The sequence below is a fragment of the Montipora foliosa genome, chromosome 9, assembly GCF_036669935.1.
Source record: "Montipora foliosa isolate CH-2021 chromosome 9, ASM3666993v2, whole genome shotgun sequence".
Classification (NCBI taxonomy): domain Eukaryota; kingdom Metazoa; phylum Cnidaria; class Anthozoa; order Scleractinia; family Acroporidae; genus Montipora; species Montipora foliosa.
Genome location: NC_090877.1, coordinates 16385792 through 16405791, shown reverse-complemented (window position 1 = coordinate 16405791; position 20000 = coordinate 16385792). Strand labels below are relative to the sequence as shown.

General features: G+C 40.6%; 2 protein-coding genes across 3 annotated transcripts in view; one reads left to right on the top strand and one right to left on the bottom strand.

The window, feature by feature from the left end:
- LOC137970126 (UPF0193 protein EVG1 homolog) overlaps positions 1–5246 on the bottom strand; it is a 6115-nt gene extending 869 nt beyond the window's left edge. The window contains exons 1-4 of the mRNA XM_068816607.1: positions 5113–5246; positions 4965–5027; positions 3233–3427; positions 1572–1718 (exon numbers count right to left, since the gene is read on the bottom strand). Coding sequence (XP_068672708.1) covers positions 1572–1718; positions 3233–3427; positions 4965–5027; positions 5113–5203 — 496 coding nt within the window. The 5' untranslated portion in view covers positions 5204–5246. The remainder of the gene's footprint in view (positions 1–1571; positions 1719–3232; positions 3428–4964; positions 5028–5112) is intronic.
- Positions 5247–5324: 78 nt separating this feature from the next.
- Positions 5325–20000, top strand: part of LOC137970225 (WD repeat-containing protein 90-like) — a 55088-nt gene continuing 40412 nt past the window's right edge. The window contains exons 1-11 of one of the 2 annotated variants that reach the window (XM_068816748.1): positions 5325–5471; positions 9863–9954; positions 10040–10361; positions 10899–11398; positions 11513–11584; positions 12230–12379; positions 12475–12522; positions 14172–14240; positions 18471–18581; positions 19219–19364; positions 19998–20000. The exon at positions 19998–20000 is cut by the window's right edge and continues 55 nt beyond it. In XM_068816748.1, coding sequence (XP_068672849.1) covers positions 5462–5471; positions 9863–9954; positions 10040–10361; positions 10899–11398; positions 11513–11584; positions 12230–12379; positions 12475–12522; positions 14172–14240; positions 18471–18581; positions 19219–19364; positions 19998–20000 — 1523 coding nt within the window. In that variant the 5' untranslated portion in view covers positions 5325–5461. Of the gene's footprint in view, positions 5472–9862; positions 9955–10039; positions 10362–10898; positions 11405–11512; positions 11585–12229; positions 12380–12474; positions 12523–14171; positions 14241–18470; positions 18582–19218; positions 19365–19997 lie in introns of both variants that reach the window. The other variant, XM_068816747.1, reaches the window with a different exon arrangement.

The window sequence follows — 20000 nt, the reverse complement described above, 5'->3', positions numbered from 1 at the left end:
AAGTCATAAAAAGTCCTTACTATACATATAGCTGCTAACACAAAAATCAGAAATTATTTGTAGTGACCACTTTACATCATGGCAGCCATTAGTCAGAGAAGCAGAAAGAAGCCACCATGGCCAGTTAAATGCAGCGATGAGAGGCTCTCCTACCACCAGTTGGTATACAGTATCTGAGCTTTAATTCCAGGAATTGATGTCAAAGTCGAATTTGCCACTCCCCACTATGCTCGAAAAGGTTTTTGTTCCAGTCCTCAAAGACAACATATACATTTATATAATAATAATTATTATTAGAACTGTGACACTTTTACAATTTGTAAGTTGCCAGTTTTTATTGGGATATTAAAGCTTTTTTAAGTCCTTGTATTCTTAGGGACCATACGGGCATTACTAAACAGCCAAACAGTGAAAAAGCAAAACACTGAAACAGCAAAACGAAACATCAAAACACCATACTGTACATTGAATAACCGACAAACGTTGAATTTGAGATTAAATATTGTTTTAGGACTAATATGTTAAAAAATACAACCACACTTTTGAATTTACGGAACATGTTTCGATGTTTCAAACATCATCTTCAGCCATAGTGAGAGTAACATTAAAATTTTTACAAGATAATTCGTATATATATAACTATCAATACAATGATTCTTTGTAGATTAAATATTCGTTACAAGTAGGTAAAATTCAAAAGAACCAACAATATTATAGAGAACACAACTGACATAATGGTAAAAGTTTAAAAGTGTAATGCTAAACTGAGTCGACATTGTTGAGTTCGGGTTTCAACCGCTCAATATGGAAGCTCTCCTTGATTTTGAGTTGATAGAAAGAAGTAGCATTATCAATAATTTTGAAGCAAGAAACATCACAATTATCGTGACAATTTTTAGAAAAACTAAGATGCTTGAAAATGTAAGAATTTTTATCGCCGAAGAAAAGGTGCTCATTTACACGTGTGTAGAAATGCCTGTTGGTTTCACCAATGTAGCGAGCACCACAGCCCGCACAAGTAAATTTGTATACAACAGGTGATTTCAGAGAATGTGGAATGAAATCCTTTGGACTAAAAATGTTGCACAGTTTGAATGGAGAGAAAATTACTTTAACATTTAAATCCTTGCAATACTTGTTGATAATAATGAAATTTTCATCATGTTCCATAAATTCAAAAGTGTGGTTGTATTTTTTAAAATATTAGTAACACTTGTGCTATCCAGACCATTTGGAAATGTTTTAGGACTACAGTAATCTTAATCTCAATTGGGAGCAATAACGTTTTAGGCCTAAAAGGATATTATTTTAATCTCAAAATCCAACCTTTGTGGGTTGGTATTCAATTTGGTCTTTTGCTGTTTCGTGGTTTAGTAGTTCATCTGGATCATAGAGAATTCCATAGGAGTCTTTTAATGGAATTAGACATTCCTGGAATTTGCTAAAAGGAAGAAGTCTCATAACTGCAAGACAAAAAATACCTCAGTGGCCGACCCTGCTTGTTATTTAAACCATGACAGTCTGTGCAGGTACATGTATTTTAAAATCAGTCAGGGCAACTACATACGTACCTTCATCAAAACGATCAATTTCTTTTTCTGAAACCTTTTCCACAGGTAACAATCTTTTCTGTATGGGAGTGTCTTCTATTTCTTTACCATCCTCTCCATAAGCCATGACATTTTGTAGTCTTCTTTTATCCTTCTCTGAGATCAATTCTACAGTGGTAATTAAAGATTAAGTTTATTTACCATACAGCTGTAGATCTCACAAACTATTTTAGACAAGGAGGGATCAATTTTGAGATACCTTTCCATAATATTATAATTATAATAATTGAAAACATCAAACAAGACTATACAGTCTCCTAAACCAACTGCATGCAGTCTTGACTTTTATGACAGTTTGTGCATTAATATAATTTATTAACCCTTTCCTTCTAAAATGGCCCATTAAGGATGTTACTCTGTCTAATGGCAACAAATCCCAAGTACTTACAGTCAACCTCACCCATCGCCTGACCATCCAGCAACACAATTCCTTCACTGTGACAATAAACCAGCACCCCCCTTCTTCAACACCGACACAGCATACTTGTCCAGTCCATTAACTCCATCCATACAGTACATGACTGTACAAAAAAACCTGTACAACATAGATCAAGCTCCCCAGATCCTCTTCAGACCTAACACAGCTTCATCTCTGAACAACAAAATTGATGGTTGATCAACCTATGATCCTTCCTAAGGTTGTACCCAATGATCTCCTGTTTCAACAACAATAGCTTGCATAGCAGGCGGTTTGGCTAATTTTACTCGCTTCTTTCCACCGGGGTTGACTTTTCAGTTAGACTCCTGCTCTTTTGTCCCTTCCCCCTCGCATTCTTATTTGAGTTCAGTCCAGGTTTTTGCATGGCCATATTATTCAAAAGTCAACTCCGGTGGAAAGAAGTGTCTAAAATTCGCCAAACCGCTTCCTACGCAGGCTACAACAACAACGAAAGTCATGTTGAGAGAGATCATTGCAAGAGCAAACAACAGTGGAAACAAGGAGTCCCCCTGGAATATTTCCTGTTTAATCCCCACTTCACCCAACAATTTCCCATTAATTTTTTGACGTCAGTTTTCCAATCGCTCGTACTACCACACAACAAACCCTTCATATTGTCAGCCACCTTGATCTTTTCCAACATTTCAACATTCCAAGAATGTGGCACCATATCATCCACATGTACAGGCCTTCTGATAATCTATCCACTCCATCACCAAAATTAATACCTTTTCTTCACCTGAGCTTCCCTTAGCACTGCCTTGTTTATCAACAACTGCTCCTTCGTACCCTGCAACCTCATCCTGCACCCATTCTGCTCATCAGGAAACAACCAAAATTCTGTTATGCAAATGTCCTTACAGCTTCTCTGCCTGTCAAGATCCCAGAGAGTAGCTGAGTCCACATCAACAGCAAAGATGCAAATGTGGTATGCAACATGTAGCCACTGTTCCCTTGGAATGGTCCTTCTGTATCAAAACCATCCTCCTCTGGACCATCCACTCCAGCAACTCCCTACTGTCCAAACAACCTTGCAAACTCTCCAAAATCAATTCATGTACATGTAAAAACATACCGTATACCATCGGGATGACCACGAAACTCAAGCAAAATAATAATTGTTTTGACAACACGATTGCCTATGGCAATCCGACATAACTAAATCCAACCAACTTCAACTTACTGCCCACTGGAGGTTTGTAAATTTCTTGAGCCTCTGTCGTATTTTTCATGTCAATTGCATCTTTTGATCTCTTCCCACCCGACAGATGCTTTGCATTCATTACTTTCGGCAAAGGTTTCTGAGGTGAACGTTTAGGTTGGACCTTTGCACTTCTACTTGTTGTAGGATTACACGAGACTGGAAGAGATTCACCTCCTAAAAGAGAAGCCAAAAAAATGTTAATTTTGTCTTTCATCGACATAGATTTCTGTCAATGAATGTTGTCATTTCCCCTGGATGTCAGAGGTTCTAGTCTTCACGCAGGCACTCTCCTCTTGATTTTTGTGACAAGCTAGTGTTGCAAAATGAAATACTGTTAACACCTGCAGATAAGCCGCACCCTGAAATTAGCAGAAAATGCTTTTTGAAAGAAGCAAAGCAATGTTTTGGGAGTCAGGGTGGTTTAGTGGTTATGAACCACACCTCCCACCTCTGTGACCTGGGTATGTGGGCTGAGTTTCAGTCAATCTCAATCTGACTCTGAGGGAGGATACATAGTTTTTGAAATAGACTGCAAAACAGTGGTCTCTCCGCAGTCTCACTCTTCGTTTTCTCCCTTGCTCCAGACCTTTTGCTTGAAAAGATGCATTCATCCAATGCAAAAATATGGCAGTTTTTCAGGCTATTTTTGAAAGTAATGATTACAATGATAACAGTGATGATAGTATTTTAAATAATATTGCACAATACCAACAAAAATAGTGCCATATGGCGTGTTAAGTTAATTAATGCTGCGCAGTTTGAAATAAAGCATCAGAAATTTGTATATAATTATAAATCTTGTTAAATCTAGACTGACTTAGAAGCAAAAATAGATCTCATATTTGCTGATTTTCTTTGTGTGACAAAATTTAAGCTCAGACCTTCCAACTCTCACGCATTTTGCATGAGACACACGCATTTGATATATTTCTCACGCCCACATGCATAGACACCACTTTCTCACACTGCCATGCCTGTAAAATATTCACGTGTAAGGACGATAGTATATAGAACCGCAATTGTAAATGCCAGTTAGTTGTGACTGAGCTACAATAAAGAAAAGTTGAAAATTCAGATAAAAATGGCCGAAACTTCGATTAGTTCCGGCCGAAAGAGAGCAAAAGTTGATGGTCCTTTAGCTAGTTCTTCTAGACACACAACAGAAGTTACATAAATCATTGAATGCAGATGTCAAAAAAGTGTTACTTTTGAGATTTTATGGGACATTTTTATACCTTTAGAATTTTGTAAATCTTTTCTGAAAATGCAGAAAATCGCATTTCAGGGACTCAAATTTTCAAACTTTTTTCAGGGGGGCATGCCCCCGGACCCCCCTAGGTGACTGCCTGCCATCGGCAGGCAGTAGCCCGCCTTCGGCGGGCTATTGTGCCCAATCTCACTTTCTTTATTATTGTTTTCTCCAAACATGGCCGGCTTGTGTATTGTTGCTTTAAATAATAAAACACTCAATGACGGTGGGGTGGTGCATAATATGAGTCGAAAACGTCCTCACTTTCAGCAACAACTCTCTGCAAGTCTTAAGATGCGGGAAATCCACTTCAAAGCATGCAATACCCACATCCAGCCTCCGACTGGCTATTTTGGACTTCGTGTAAATGTTTGTGCCACAAACAACCTCTAAGATCTTTTGTAGAGAGATGGAATCCTTTCACTCAACAAAATTTGACAATAAACGTTGATCAAACCTTACTTTTGATGTTTTCTTGTAGCTGTCTGCGCTGAAAATTCGTCAACTTCGATTCTTCCATCATAACTGTCAATGAAAATAGGCCGCTATAAACAAGGAATCAACACACCGAAACTCTAAAACAGGAGTCTCCGATGAATTTCCCATTTACCTTTTAGTAGATTTTGTGTCTCCTTGCTTACAGGAGCGGTGTGTGTCGACCACAAACCTCCTTTAGCAACCGGCTGTCTGTTGGACGCCATCTTTGTTGTTCGTTTCTAACCGGGACTCCGGGACAGATCTCCGGTGATCTCCGGTAGGCTCTCCGGTACGAATTTCCGGGACGCGTTCCCTTTCATCAGCGGCCAACTCAACATATGTCACACTCGTCTTCTTCACTTCGAAAAATATGGCGCCAAATATATGCCCGAAATGGACATCAACACTCCCTATCCAATTTATCTTGGGAAATTTCTCCTTACAATATAAGAATATCTCTGTTATACAGATGAATTCTTAAAATGTCCAAATGTGAGTAGCTGTGACTATTATTTTTAGTGTTAGATTCAGCGGCTAAGAATATAAAAACCTCCGCGTATTAAAATAACGCAAGCTTAAGCTTAATTTAATATGGAGATGCACCTAAATGCCCTTGTACATGTAAACTTTTGCAGCAAGATCTTCCACTAGATGAAGTATTCGCCGACGTGTACCGTTGGTGTCAGGGTGTAAATTCAGTCATGAAACATACATGATATGTGTGCATTAATTAAGCTGATGACACATGGTTCAACATCCTGCAACATTTGTTGCTCAACAAAATTAATGTGGAACCATGTTGCACAGACATGTTGAACTGAACAGAGCTGATCTCTATTTTCGTTCAACATCGTGCAACAACGTTCAACTTGCTGACTGGCACATTTCAACATTTAACATGGCAAGACACACTGTTCAACATTAATTTGGTGAACAACAGCAGCAACATTTGTTGATCAACAAATGTTGAACCGTGTATCACCGGCTTTACATTTATTTCCATCCTCTCCAAAAGAAACACTGATCCCCAGTTCTTCACTGAAGTTGAGTCCTGTTGGGTGGAGCTAATGCCATGTCCTAGATGGGTTGTCATCCGCGAATACCCTGTGCTACACACTTTAAGCTGCCGTTTGTCACAAGGGCTGGTGCACTGATGAGAGCAATCGCTTCCCACCAACGTGGGTTGTTGGCCATGGTTCTCTATTCTGCTCAGCTCCGAGAGGGTTTTCTGCTCTCTTCAAAAACCATGCAACATTTGGTTTGATTTGATTTGTGTTTTGTGAAAATCAGAGGTGGCTAATACCAAACAAAAATGCAGTACTGTTAGAAAAAACAAATTCTGCTCAAAATGGATGTTGAGATGAGGTTCTCCCAACTTAACATGAACAATCTAATCTATGGCGTAAACTAAGCTGATTTATAACCGGAAAAGGAGGCAATGTCTGTAACTGAAATGTTGCATTACAGGTCCATAATTAATTAATTAATTAATTAATTTTAAAAAGTTTTGCTGAAAAGCCAAACTAAGTGTATTAAGACGTAATCCACCAGAAGTTTGAGTAACAAGTGGACAAAAACCTAGTACCAAGACTGATAAACATCGTATTGCAAACTTCTGTACGACTGTTTTAAATATCTTCTCAAAAGAAATCATTTCTAGCAACACCAAACGTCAAAAAGAACTGTTGAACCTCGTAAGAAACACTTGAAAGTACTGGTGAAATGAAACTGATGATGAAATTTTACCTGTATTTGCACAATTTCTCTGAACGTTGAAATTTAATTTTCTCGTTCCCATGGGAAATTGTTTTTGGTGTTATTTCAGGCAAAGATTTATATTCTTAGCCTTCAGGAAATGTAAAAAGGACTGTAAAATACTTAAAATTATTCCAGATGGTACCAGATTTTTGTCCACTAAAAACTGAAATTGCTCGATTTTCTATCGGATTTCATCTTAAACTCTTGGTGGCCGCTTAATAGGGGTGAAAACAATACAGGAGAACTCTCATCGGGACAGCCAAAAGGTGGCCCTGGGCTCTTAATGGAGGTGGCTGCTTAATAGAGGTTTGATTTGCAATATTGTTCTTCAATTATTTCGGGACTTTGATTACTGGCCAGTTAATAGAGGGTGGCGGCTTAATATGTCGCTGCTTAATGGAGGTTCCACTGTATTATTAGTATTATTATTATTGTTATTAACTGTGCCTCTCACCTCTGCGATGTACAGTAGTGTGACTGAAACTCTCTAATTAAAATCAACACCTGTGGTGCATTGTAATTGCCCAATATGCACTTATTAACTGAGTGGGAGGGCTGGATGGGAAATATTTGGCCCAAGGTCGTGGTGTTTGGACTAAAAGTGTAGCGAGGTCCGTGTGCCATGACTGAGGGCCGAATATTTTCCTGTCTGGTTTGACCTAACTTGGGCAATAAGCATTTTATCATATGGGCTCTTTACACTCTGCATGCGCACTCAGAATATGAAGTTTGGTCAAAATAAGTAACAAAAATCTGCACAGAAAATTTATCTAATATGTTATTTTCATTTGCTTTTCTGGCTTTAAATAACTTGGATATTTAAAAGCGATGGAATCCTCTAAATTTGCAGTGCACGGAGCAGTATGTGTTCCCTTTGACACCCAAACCGGTCTAAACCGGCCAGACTGAGTATTTTTACTCTGTCTAATGCCAGCCGATTTAATTTACTCGTCAATGGGGAACCCCCAGGAGTCGATAATCGGTGAACTCAATGTTGTACCCAATTCAAATCTTCCAGGGCTAATATTCTTTGTGTACTGCATTTGTATTATGTTCTTTCTTTTTTTTTTTATTTCTAAAATGGATGTAACTCTAGCTTTAATGTGCGTACCGTATATTAATGTTTCTTTTTTGTAATTGTAATAAAATGAAAAATAAAAATATGTTCTTTCCGCGCACCGGTAACTCAGTTGGTTGAGCATCAGGCTGTCATGCGGGTGGTCGTGAGTTTGACTCCGGCCGGACCAACACTCAGGGTCTTAAAATAACTGAGGAGAAAGTGCTGCCTTTGTAATTACATCCGCAAATGGTTAAGACTTTCAAGTCTTAGAACTCGGATAAGAACTATAAACCGTAGGCCCCGTCTCACAACCAACAACAATGTTCATAATCCTGTGGGACGTAAAAGAACCCACACACTATTCGTAAAGAGTAGGGCATGGAGCTCCCGGTGTTGTGGTCAGGCCTCATTTCATTCATTCATGTGCTGGGTGAGATCGATAATGGACTGATAGCGGCTGCCAGCGGTGCCTATATATGCTGATGTCCGATCTCACCCGTAGATCCCTTGCTTGTAAAGCGCATTTGAATATATTAATATAGAATGCACTATATAAATTCATTACCATTACCATTACCATTCCCACAGCAAGCCTCGTCTGTTCTCTTGCGGCAAATTTCCTGTGGCAAATTGCACCTTTGTTTTACCGAGGGAAAAAAAAATGCATACCTCGGTGGCTGCAACCACTACCCGCGGCAAAGACGAGGTATTGCCTCGTCCCGAGGGGTCAATACTTTCAGGCGGTACTGTATGGAAATACCTGGAGCAAAACGTTTTGTTCCCAAAGGATTTGAATAGGGTACAACATTGAGTTAGCCGATTTGGTTCATGGGCCATTGCGTCTGAGTTCATGTCTGCCTCCTCTTCAAAGCAAGTCTTAGTGTGAAGGTTTTGTGACATGGTAATTAGCTCTAGTCGATTACTTTTCACATGAATGAAAACTAATTTTCATAAGAAAAACTTGGCACTTAGACTCACTTTGAAGAAGAGGCAGGCATACATGTAAACTTGGAATAGCCTATTGATCAGATTCAGATCATAACATACAGTGTAATTGACTTTGTCATGATTGCTGCGAATGGGTAGATTTCTGAAAGTAAAGTAAATTTATACTGGTATAGGACCTACATTTGCACATAGGAATATTTCAAGTGACTATCACCTTAACACACTTTTCCCCTTACTGGTAATTTATTCTCTGAAATCTTCCAAAATACATAGTGTTGTTTTTAGACCTTTTGATTGAAATTTTACTTTTTCATTCGCTTTGAAAGGCGGGAAAAGTGGTCATACTTTGATCAATAACTGAGCAAGGAAGGGAAATGGTTTCCGGGTTTACCTAATGCCCTCACCTCTGGGTCACACTGTCTCTTTCTTGGTATAGTGTTTTAGTGTTGTGAATGCACCAAATGTTACAATGATTGGATGCAGTTTTGTATTTTGTATTTTAGCACTTTCACTAGTTTCTGATTTTGGTCTTATACTGAGAACAAAATACAAACTGACCTGGCAACGTGTTCTGTACACTAACATACAATAATAATTATTATAAGAGTTAATTTAAAGTAGTTGCTGTGAGCACGCTGGAGGAGAGGGGTTATAACTGTGAAACAAAAGAAATCTATTTATCGTTGCATGGGAACAGTGTAATTATGTCATGTGTCTAAATATGTGTAAACCCAAGCTATTATTTGCAGGTAGGCAGCATTTTGTGGCAGCCATGCACATACATTAGAATCTTTAAATAAGGCATAAGCCTGGATAGCAATTGTTTCCATAGGGTTTCACAGAAGAAAGTTTTGATGTTTTGACTGAGCAAAAAATGAAAAATGACTTTTTTTGCTCTTGCCCCATTTTTTGCTCAGTGAAAACACCTGAAAGCCCAGTTCTCAGTCTTACCATGGAAACGCTTGCTACACAGGCTAAGCCAGGCAGGGACCTTAATATATTCTTTTGATCATGCTACATGTTTTTTTGTTTAATTGTCATTTCCACGCATAGTCCACCATAAAAACATCAAAACTGTGGTTCTCAGGGGGTTCTCATTTCACATTATGTTTCTCAGTCTGGCAACATCCCAATGTCAACATCTTCAAACATTTTAACATTGGAGAATGGAAGAAATGTTCCAAAGAGGGGGAGGTCACAACTCTTATGGTAAGTGATGCATAAGATGCAGTGCAAAACCCAGCTTTGCTATGAATAACTTCTGCTACTTCTCTTCATTTGTCAATTATTGTAGGACAAAGATTTGAAAGGTACAGTGTACCGAATCACAGGTTCAATTCCAGCCAGCAATTTTATTCAGTTTCCTCGTACCAGCACACAGTCTCTGGGATTGACTGGGCGCTATCTCTACTGCCTGTTCAGACCTATTCCTGGCAAATATTTTGTTGTGCACGTTGATGTGGCAACAGATGAGGGATTGACAATCAGGATATCTTTCTCAAACATGTTCAAAGAATTCAAATCTACTTCAACATGGCTTCAGTTTCCGTTTGTCTCAAGTCCTCGCCCAGGATCGGTTGATGAAGTAACTGTTAATGAAGTGTCCACCTTGAGTAGTAAGTTTGTCAACATTGAAATCAGTTTATAAATGTTTGTCCTACTGTATTTTCTAACGCATGTCCATGATTGACGGCTGGGGAGATTAGTTTTGTTTTTCATTTCGAAATTCCTTCATAAGGAACAATTGGCCCATATCACTCAATGTCCTAACAAAAGATTTTGCCCGTCGAACCTCTCATTCAGTGTGAGGCTGGGCGGGCAAAGACAATGCAAAGACAAAGCCTTTATTCCCCACGGACTCCAAAATGGCCGCCGAGTGATAAAGGTGAATTCCGTTTGTTTGGCTGAGTTTTTAGGGTGAGGGCGCTTATAGTGTGTAGTGATGTTCAATGTGACATTTATGCATGTCATTTACAGTCTATCCTGGATGACATAAATTTTCTGGATCCTATTTATATTAATTTATCATTTAAGGCTGTATTCTAATGAGATCAATGACTTTTTAGATTTTAAGTTAGTCCCCTTGGCTTTTTCATGTAAGCGATGTATTATACCAGTTAAGGTGGACAAGAAACTTGTTTTCTATCTTCTAGGTCTTGTGGGCAGCACTTCACAAACCAGTCGCTGGACCGTCCTGGTACTGGACCTTCGATACATCCTGTCAGTTTACCTGAATCGGCAGTATTCCTACCTGAAAAATATACGCCTGTGTGCCAACATGTTTATTAAGGGGTTGTTTACAAGTGACATTGATTACCAGCCTGGTATATCAGCTTCGGAAGCTCGTAAACTTGGTTTATTGGAGCAGGGTATCAGTCCTATGCCACGAGAAATGGCATATCCTTCTCCAAAAGGTGCAGACTGGCATCAGCTCTATGATTACATTAAATTTCCTCCTGGTAAAAAAGTTGCTCAGTTTGGAATTATTGCAAATGCTAAGGCTTCATTGAAGACACCCAAAACCGTAACTGCCCATGATAGTCCTCAGGTTGGACGTTTTCGACATGAGGACAGCACAGCTAAGTTAAACCACGAACCAGTAAATGGAAATTCACAATCAGGGATGTTAAAGGAGATGAATTACAGAGATGAGGTAAAGGTAATGGAACTGGTTCTCGTTTGGAGAAACTTCTTCTATTCTGAAGGATGAGAAGAAAAGCTAGAAATCAAAATAAATGAATTTGTTCAATGTATTTCCTATTGTTAGACACGTCAAGCTGTTGCCTCTAGAGTGGCATTGGTAGACAGACTCAATCCACAAAAACAGGCTTCAAAAAAGGTACAGTAATGCCATTGTTTGTAGCATTGCACAGTACATGTAGAACAAGTTCACTCCACAATAGTTATTTTAAGTGTAGAACTTTAGTTACAGTACATGTAGGTATAAATTTGCTGTCTTTTTTTTCTAGGAGTTTTTTATTTGTTAGCATTATGAAGGATGGTGCCTACTATTGTTTTTGTGCAAATGTTCTGCATCTCAAGATACTCAAATTAAGAGGGTGGTGCTTATTAATACAGGGATATTTTTGCATGGTTTAAAACTATGCTGAGAAAGCAGAACTTACATGTAGCAAGTGATCTTGGTATCCAAAAAGAAAATTGGGCCAGCCCAGGGTAACCATGCATTTTTCAGAGATAATTAAGCTTCAATTTGGAAAAGAACACCATACATTGCTTTGTATTTTTAATTAAAGCTTTTTACAAATAATTATAATTGTACAGTTGATTAATTACCTTCTAAAAAATTAATGTGTGGTTACCCCCAATTTTTTTTTTGAGTTTCATTAACACTTGTTAAGATTTGCTTTTCCCGCATATATTCAGTAAACCATGCAAAAATACCTTTAGGCAAGTGCTGTCCTTAAAGGTGTAATTAAGCTGTTGAGCATTCTGAAGTGCATTTTTCTTTTTTTTCTTAATTCAGTGTCGACATGTTATTCCAACCACTCTCCCAATGGTGGGCGTGCAGCGAGCAGATGTAGCGGAGAGTACCAGTAAAGGTGGAGAAGTTCATGTGTATGCACACCCAAGAAAAGTTGTTACTAATCTTCAGCGTCCAAAGGAAAAGGACAAGGTGCATGCCACATACAGCATTATTTCCAAGTTAATAATGTCAGTGCTTTCTCTGGGGTGTCATAATGGAAAGGTTTCTTAATTCTATTTTCTTAGGTACCAAAAGATGAAGTTACACTGGCCGCCAAGGCTGGAAACTTTAAGGTAATTTAAGCCGAATAATTTGGGCTTTCCAGGGAAAATGCCTGAGGTTAGATTTCAGCTTCTCTTTTTTGGCATTCAGTTACAAATCTCACTCAAGCTTGCAAAGTGCATTTTCAAAGTTAAGCAAAGTGCATTTGTTGTGGTTCAATTTTTTCTTGGTCTAAGAATTTTTAAACCATACAGTTCAATTTTAATTTTTCTTTGTCAAATATTCATTATTATAATCTGAAACAAAGGAAAGCAATAAATTTGAATCACAACACAAGTGGCATGGTTGTGCAATGGCTGATTTGTCTTTTCTAGCACACAAGCAAAGTTTAAGCCAATACAGTACACTGTACATGTATGCGGAGGATGTAAACTGCAGGTTGCAGGTTGCAAGTTAGGGTTGCATGTCATTGTTTTTCTATAGCTGAAACAACCCAAACCTTTACAAAAATGCTAACCTTAGCTTAAACATTATTTTTTAGGCCTAATGTTAGCATCAGTAAAGTTTTGGGTTGTTTCAGCTATGGTGAAGTAGACCTGCAACCTGCAGTTTGCACCCTCCAACATGTATGTGGTATTGAACGAATTCGAAAATGGCAGCCGCATCATTAAAGTAAGCACGAACAATGTTGGCTAATAAGCTTGAACCACACACAAATGCACACACCATTGGTGGTAGACCCATTCTAAAAGATGTTGAGCAATTTTGGCATGGGCCCGGTCTGTGAACTTTAATGTGAGAGATCACGTTTCGAGCAAACATTTATGAGACAGTAAACATAACGAGAATCATTGCCACCAGTCCATTCTAACCGTAATAACAAGTAATAATCTAGCTGACTTCTCTACTGTATTTCTTTTTCTTTAATTGTTTTTCATTGAACTATCCAGGACATTTGGAAAGCCCAAGTTCATGCACGATACGTGCCTAGTTTAGTTATTAGAAAGAAAGAAATTTTGGAAAGGCTACCTTGCTCAAGAGTTTATCTCTCATTAGTGCCAGTTTATTGTCTGGAGACCATACTTGATGCACTTCTGGACGGTTGACAAGATCTTGGGATTGTTTGACATTAGGTCTTTGAACCTATGATCAGGCGACAGTCTTTTATTTTGCACCTTGTGACACTTGGAGGGATCTGAGTTGCCTCAAGTTTGTGTCAGTAACTTCAGAGCTGCAGTAAACTGCTTTCTTGTGACCGTAGTTCCTTTTACAAAATAAAGTAGAACCTTTTGTAGGTAATGTAGGTAGCTGTTGCTTAGACTCCGAAATCCTCTTTGTAGTGTTAATCAAAATTTAGCTGGCAGCTAGATGAGGTTATCTCACCTGTTTATGTTTACCTCTGCATTTCTGGAAGGCAACAAGCTTAGCAGAATCAGGGAGTGACGATGCATGTACAATGTAGGTGTTGATACTGGAGAATGTTCTGTACATGTAGTTGTTGCCATATGAGATTCCTTGGTGTTGTACACTGTAAGTACATGTAATACAGCAGCATATGTCATGTAACACTACACTTCACAAGGGATTGGGCGATAATTATATTATGTCTTACATGTCACCTTCCTTGTGTTAGTTGGATATCATCCCAGATAACTACTTTATCCCACTCTTATCTTAGACCCTCTCTTGCATGACTGTCTTTTATCTTTTTCCTTTGCAGACTCTCAAACCAGATCCTATCTTGTCGCTCAAGAGAGTAGTTGGTTTTGGAGGTGGTACATTTCGTGAGGTACATGTATTTCAATGATCCATGTTTTATAAAGGAACACTCTTCAATAGTATTAACCATTGAAAGCTCACTGACCAGTGGTGAACTGTGTGTGAAAACCCACAACCCTGGACAATAGGAGTTAAGGCCTTTCTCATTCTCAACTTTTTAAAACCATAACTTGGAAATAAAATTTTGCCTCCTCCTTCCACCACATCCAACACAATGTTGCTCAGAAACATGTGCAAATAGACCATTAGTGTCTCACCATTGCTTTTTTTGGGTGGGATGGAAAGTCATACATGTAATATTTATGATTACTTTTAAAACAACTGCATCGAGCTGAATAGAAGGTGGGTGCCCCGGATGTCCATGGGCCTCCACTGTGATCAGCCACCCATAAGACAGTAAAACACTCCCATGGCTTGCAATCCCTGCAACCCAGCCATGAACCCCCACACAGAGACATCCGGGCACCCATGACACTATGGTAACAGTGGAAAAAAGGCAGAGGGGGGCAGAGAGAGGGAGAGAAGCAGAAATAATTGTAAGAAACCACTAAGCCTAAGAAACAACTGCCAAAACGAGGGGCAGCACAACACTCTGCCAACGTAGCTCCAAGATGGTTGCTGTTGTTTTGTCCGTCGATACGATGAAGACCATCTTCACACCTTATGCCAGGGTGAAGATAATGATGATGATAAGGATGATGATGATGCCGATTTTGAGGGACGGCGTTGGGCATGCGGAGCGAATGCGATGTGGTGAAAAATTCATTTTCTGTGCGTCCGCAAATGGCTGGTAAGGCCAATCCGTGCCTCTCTGATTCCAGACCTTTTTGTCCGCCAAAGGCGGTACTTGCTTTAGTGAGTCAGGGGTTCAGCTCATCATCCATGATGACGGATCTCAAGAGGGTTTTGCTGAGGTCAGCTCTATGTATGGGTTACGTGGTGCTGGCTGGTGCATGACTTCAGTCTTCTTGGTGCTGATCGTCAGGCTGAAGTTGTTGCAGGCCTCCACGAACTTGTCAACGCTATGCTGCATGTTGGCTTCCGAGGCAGCGTTGAGGGCGTAGTCATCAGCAAACGGGAAATCGTTGATGGTACTAACCTTCACCTTGGTTTTCGCTTTGAGCCTCCTGAGGTTGAAGAGTGAGCCATTGGTGCGGTGTTTGATACCAATGCCAACCATCGAATCCCTGAAAGCATCAGACAGCATTGCAGAGAAGATGAGAGTGAAGAGTGTTGGAGCCAGGACACATCCCTGCTTCACTCCATTCCTGAAAGGAAATGCTTCTTATGTTTCCCCATTGTCCTGGATACGCGCCAGCATGCCGTCATGAAACTGTCTGATGACAGTGGTGAATTTGTCAAGGCATTCATACTTTTCGCATGACTCTCCAAAAGCCATCTCTGCTGACGGAGTCAAAGGCCTTTGTCAGATCCACAAAGATGGAGTACAGGTCAGTGTTCTGTTCTTGACATTTCTCTTGGATAGGCCCGCGATCCTTCTGGAAACCACACTGACTTTCTGGCAGGAGTTCTTGCTCAAGATGGTTGTTGAGGCAGTTCAGGAGAACTTTGGCCACAATCTTGCCTGTGATAGATAACAGGGAGATTCCACGATGGTTGTTCAGGTGGATAATGGACCTGTCCTTGAAGTCTTGCGGCACTGATTCCTTCTCCCATATGATCTGGACGAGAGTCAGAAGCTTGCCCGTCAGGGCTGTACCACCCTCCTTGAAGATTTCAGCTGGGATGTAGTCTGATCCAGGAGCTTTGCCACTGGAGAGCTAACGATGGCCTTCTGCACCCCTTCCAGAGTTGGGATAGCGTTGAGTCTCTTGTTTACTGGGACCTGTGGAAGTCTTGCAATGGCTTCAGTATGCCATCAAAAGTTCACCTATCTCGGCTACACTGAGACCGCGTGACCTACATGAGCCTGTGCACATATGAATGAACCACTGACTGCAGTAAGCAAACTGCTCCATTTGTGGACCTAAACGCACAGAAAACCAGCCTCTCTTTGTTGTTAACTCGGTTAAATTGCGTTTAACCACATTTAACAACTGCATCGAGCTGAATGGAAGGTGGGTGCCTGGGATGTCCAGGGGCCTCCACTGTGACCAGCCAGCCCCTAGACAGTAAAACGCTCCCATGGCTAGCAATCCCCGCAATGCAGCCATCCCCCACACCATGCCAAAGAAACCTCAGGGCTGACTAAGGACAACCCAGAGCCTAAGGGGCTCATGGCTGTGGGATGCCAGAGCCCCTGACAACAGCTGCCAGATCCCAAGGCACCTGCCAGTGGTAGCAGAAAGACCATAATAATTCATACCAATTATAGTAACCTGCCCACCATTTCAAGAATAGACTGCACCTGAGTCCTGACATACAGCTGGTAAGCGTTGCTGGACTAACGACCCCTAGTCTTAATTAGGTGATCTGGAAGACCTTGTTGAGCCACAGTGGTTGCAGCCCCGATTTGAAAGCTGTGGCCAGAGAAGGATCCAGGTATCCCAGCTGCAGATAAAGTTGACTAAAAGAAATGAGACAGTTGCACACGAGACAAGGATTGACCATCTTGGTGAACAAAGAGAGGACCCAGAACTGGACCACGTAGATGAAGGTATGCCATCAGGGAAGCGGTCGGACAGATAAATGAATGGCCACGGCCTAAATAGATAAAGCATTCTTGATGAAAAAGGGTCCTTTTTTGAACACTTTTGACAGGTGGGGTTGGATGAGGAATCCAGTTGCAGGTCCTGAAGGGAGAGGTGAATGGAGGCATCAAAAGGGGAGTTCACAGTAAATTCTCCAGCTGGTAGAAATACAAAAAAAGCAAGGCAGCAGGCAGCCCAAAGTGTGTTGTGTGAGTAGTTGTTGCGTGAGAGAGAAATGGATGACTTTCATGAACTCCCCTGTGACTGGCTGGCGTGGGTGTGAGAGCCCTGGTGACGTTTAATACCCTGTAATACTCACTGTAAAAAAAAGTCTCTATTACAAGCCTAGAAAGGCCCACCAGGCCGGCACTTATCTCCGGTTTCTGTAGCATGAAGCAACTAGGAGTATATCTACTCCCCCGTGGATGGGATGCTAGTCCATCGCAGGGTTACCCCTAGCATTTTCACCGGTACTCATTTATGCACCATGCTCATCCCGGAAATGTTTTTGATGTCTGTGGAATATCTGCCCATCTCACAACGGCTGTAAGGCACAGAGAACAAGTGAGTAGATGGTGAATTCTTCGACCCATGTGAGAATATCTTGAATCTCCATGGTTCGTCTGCGGGCAGGGGTGTACAACTAGTTTACCATGATCCAAGAACGTTTGAGTTTTAGTCTCATTAATCTTGAGATTGTGCGGGAGGAGATCTGCAAGTTCGACGAATTGACCGCTAATAATTTTGCTCATGTTTTTTTGGGAATGGGGGAGTAGCCAAGGCCAATGACAAAATCTCTTCCAAGAAGTGGATCTGAAGTGGATATAGTGGGAAAAGACCAGGTGACACAACCCCCATTTCCGGGTGACTGAGAACACGCTGGTGATACTAGAAATGGAAAGCCAAAAATCTTGTTCAAACGAGTGCAAAAGAGAGACGAAACAAGGAACAGAGATATCACCTGTAGAGGCGGCTTGGTGTTGCTGTTGGATGCCTGGAGTTTGAGTAAATGACATTGATTCATAAGGATGAGCTGAATGATGTGCTAGCCGCGACACCTTTAGATCGAACCTAAATCGCCACAATAATTCCGGGTAAACAATCTGATAGGGCTTTAGACATGACCTGGGCCAGCGTATCCCTGTTGGGATACACATGGCAGCAGATGTACTTGTCGAGGCACTCGGTGAAGTGGTTGTTGACGGTGTTATTGTCAAAGAAGGAGCAGGCGACGATGTCACCGGCCACATGTCGGTGGAAAGGCAGTTGTTGGTTGATCGAGACATGATTTGTCGTAAAAATGACAAGCAGAAAAAATAAGAAACTGCTGATGCTAAGAAAAAAACATTAAAACGAAGGCCACACAACACAATGTAGCTACAAGATGAGTGCTACGCTGAGACTGCATGGCCTAGCTACATTTCCCTGTGCACGTACGAATGAACCGCTGACTGCTATAAGCTTCATTTGTAGATCTAAATGCACAGTTGTTAACTAGGTTAAATTGCATTTAATAACATTTAACAATTTCGTGCAATTGTTCATATTGTACAATGTACAGGTATTCACTATGCTTTTCTCCTCTAAAGGCCTTGTGGACTAAGAATGGATCCTGCATAGTGTATCCTTGTCATGCTATCATTGTATCCATAGAGATATCCTCTGGTCAGCAACAGTTCTTTATGGGACACACAGACAAGGTAATGCACAGGTTCTACATTGTTACAATTTTTATTTGTTGGTTTGCAAAAGTATGCTCATTTCCCAATCTTCGTGGGGCTACCAATAATATTGATATGTTACAAAGTTACAGTCTGTTAAGAAAATAGTGGGTTGCTTGATTTTAAAAGGTTTCACCTTTGGTGCATATAAGGCTTTCCTTTAAAGACCCAAGACTTCCCTTTCATTACTGCTCATAACTAAGTAACAGTTTTGTAATTATTAGTAATACTGGCTTCTAATCGCCCTTTCTCACAGTCAGATACTGAATTGCTAAGGGCGCAGCTCAGTGAGGGCCGACTGAAAGAGCTGTGCAGCGGGCTAGGCGCTTGGCCCCTGAACACAACCCATCCATGACCTCAGAGCACAGCACCACAGCCAGATGGAATAAGCTGGGAGTTGATTTTACTGAGGGAGGAAAACCAGAGTGTCCAGAGAAAAACCCTTGAGTAACAATGATTGAGATCTACTGAAACTCAGCCCACATACAAACTTAGGATGTGGTCCTGTGTTGGAAGAGGTGGGAGGCATGAGCAGTACCACAACTCCATCCTTACTCCCCGATAAACACATGTACATAAATAATAACAACAATAATAATGTTTGAAACTTGTTCAGGTTTCTGCCCTAGCTTTTGATGGAAGAACAGACATTTTAGCTTCAGCCCAAACAGGTTCACCTTCTGTTATTAGAGTGTGGAAATATCAGACGAGAAAATGTGCTGCCATGTTTAGAGCAGAGATACACAATGTCCACTGTATAAGGTAAAAACAAAGGCTTGTTGTAAAAGGTTTTTTGCCAAGCAAAAAACGTTTTATGCTATCATCAGGGATTAGTTCAGATTCTTGTGTGGAACGCTTGATTTTCGTGTTGTGTTCACTCCTATCTCTCAGCCTTAGTCTGGCGACTCAAAAAGACCAATGAAAGTTGAAAAGATCATCGCAGTTAGTTGAGAAACTTTAGCAGCTGCAGTGGAGGCCTGAAAAAAATCCAGGCTTGAGTGAATTTTAAACATTGGCCACGCAATTGAGCTGCAGTTGCTCTAGATACCAACTGAGCTATATCAAGCCCTTTGGGAACTGGTCATCTGTGAGTTCAAGTTTCTTGTATGAGTTGAATGAAATGAACAATTAACCGCACACAGGTCTGGAGAGCTCATGTCACACTGTCCAGACCTTCTCAAGTCCGTCATGCAAGCCATGCACATTTCGCATTTAAGTCTAATGACCCATTTCAAATAGTGCTGATAAACAGTTTTTACGTCTAAGCACTCATTTTAAACGTTTGGCTTTCAATAACTGTGACTCGCAGCCATGGCTCGCTGGCCTGCACATGCATTGTCCTCACTCGGCAGTACAGGTCGTATGATACTCATGACTACATGATATTATTTCCAGTCT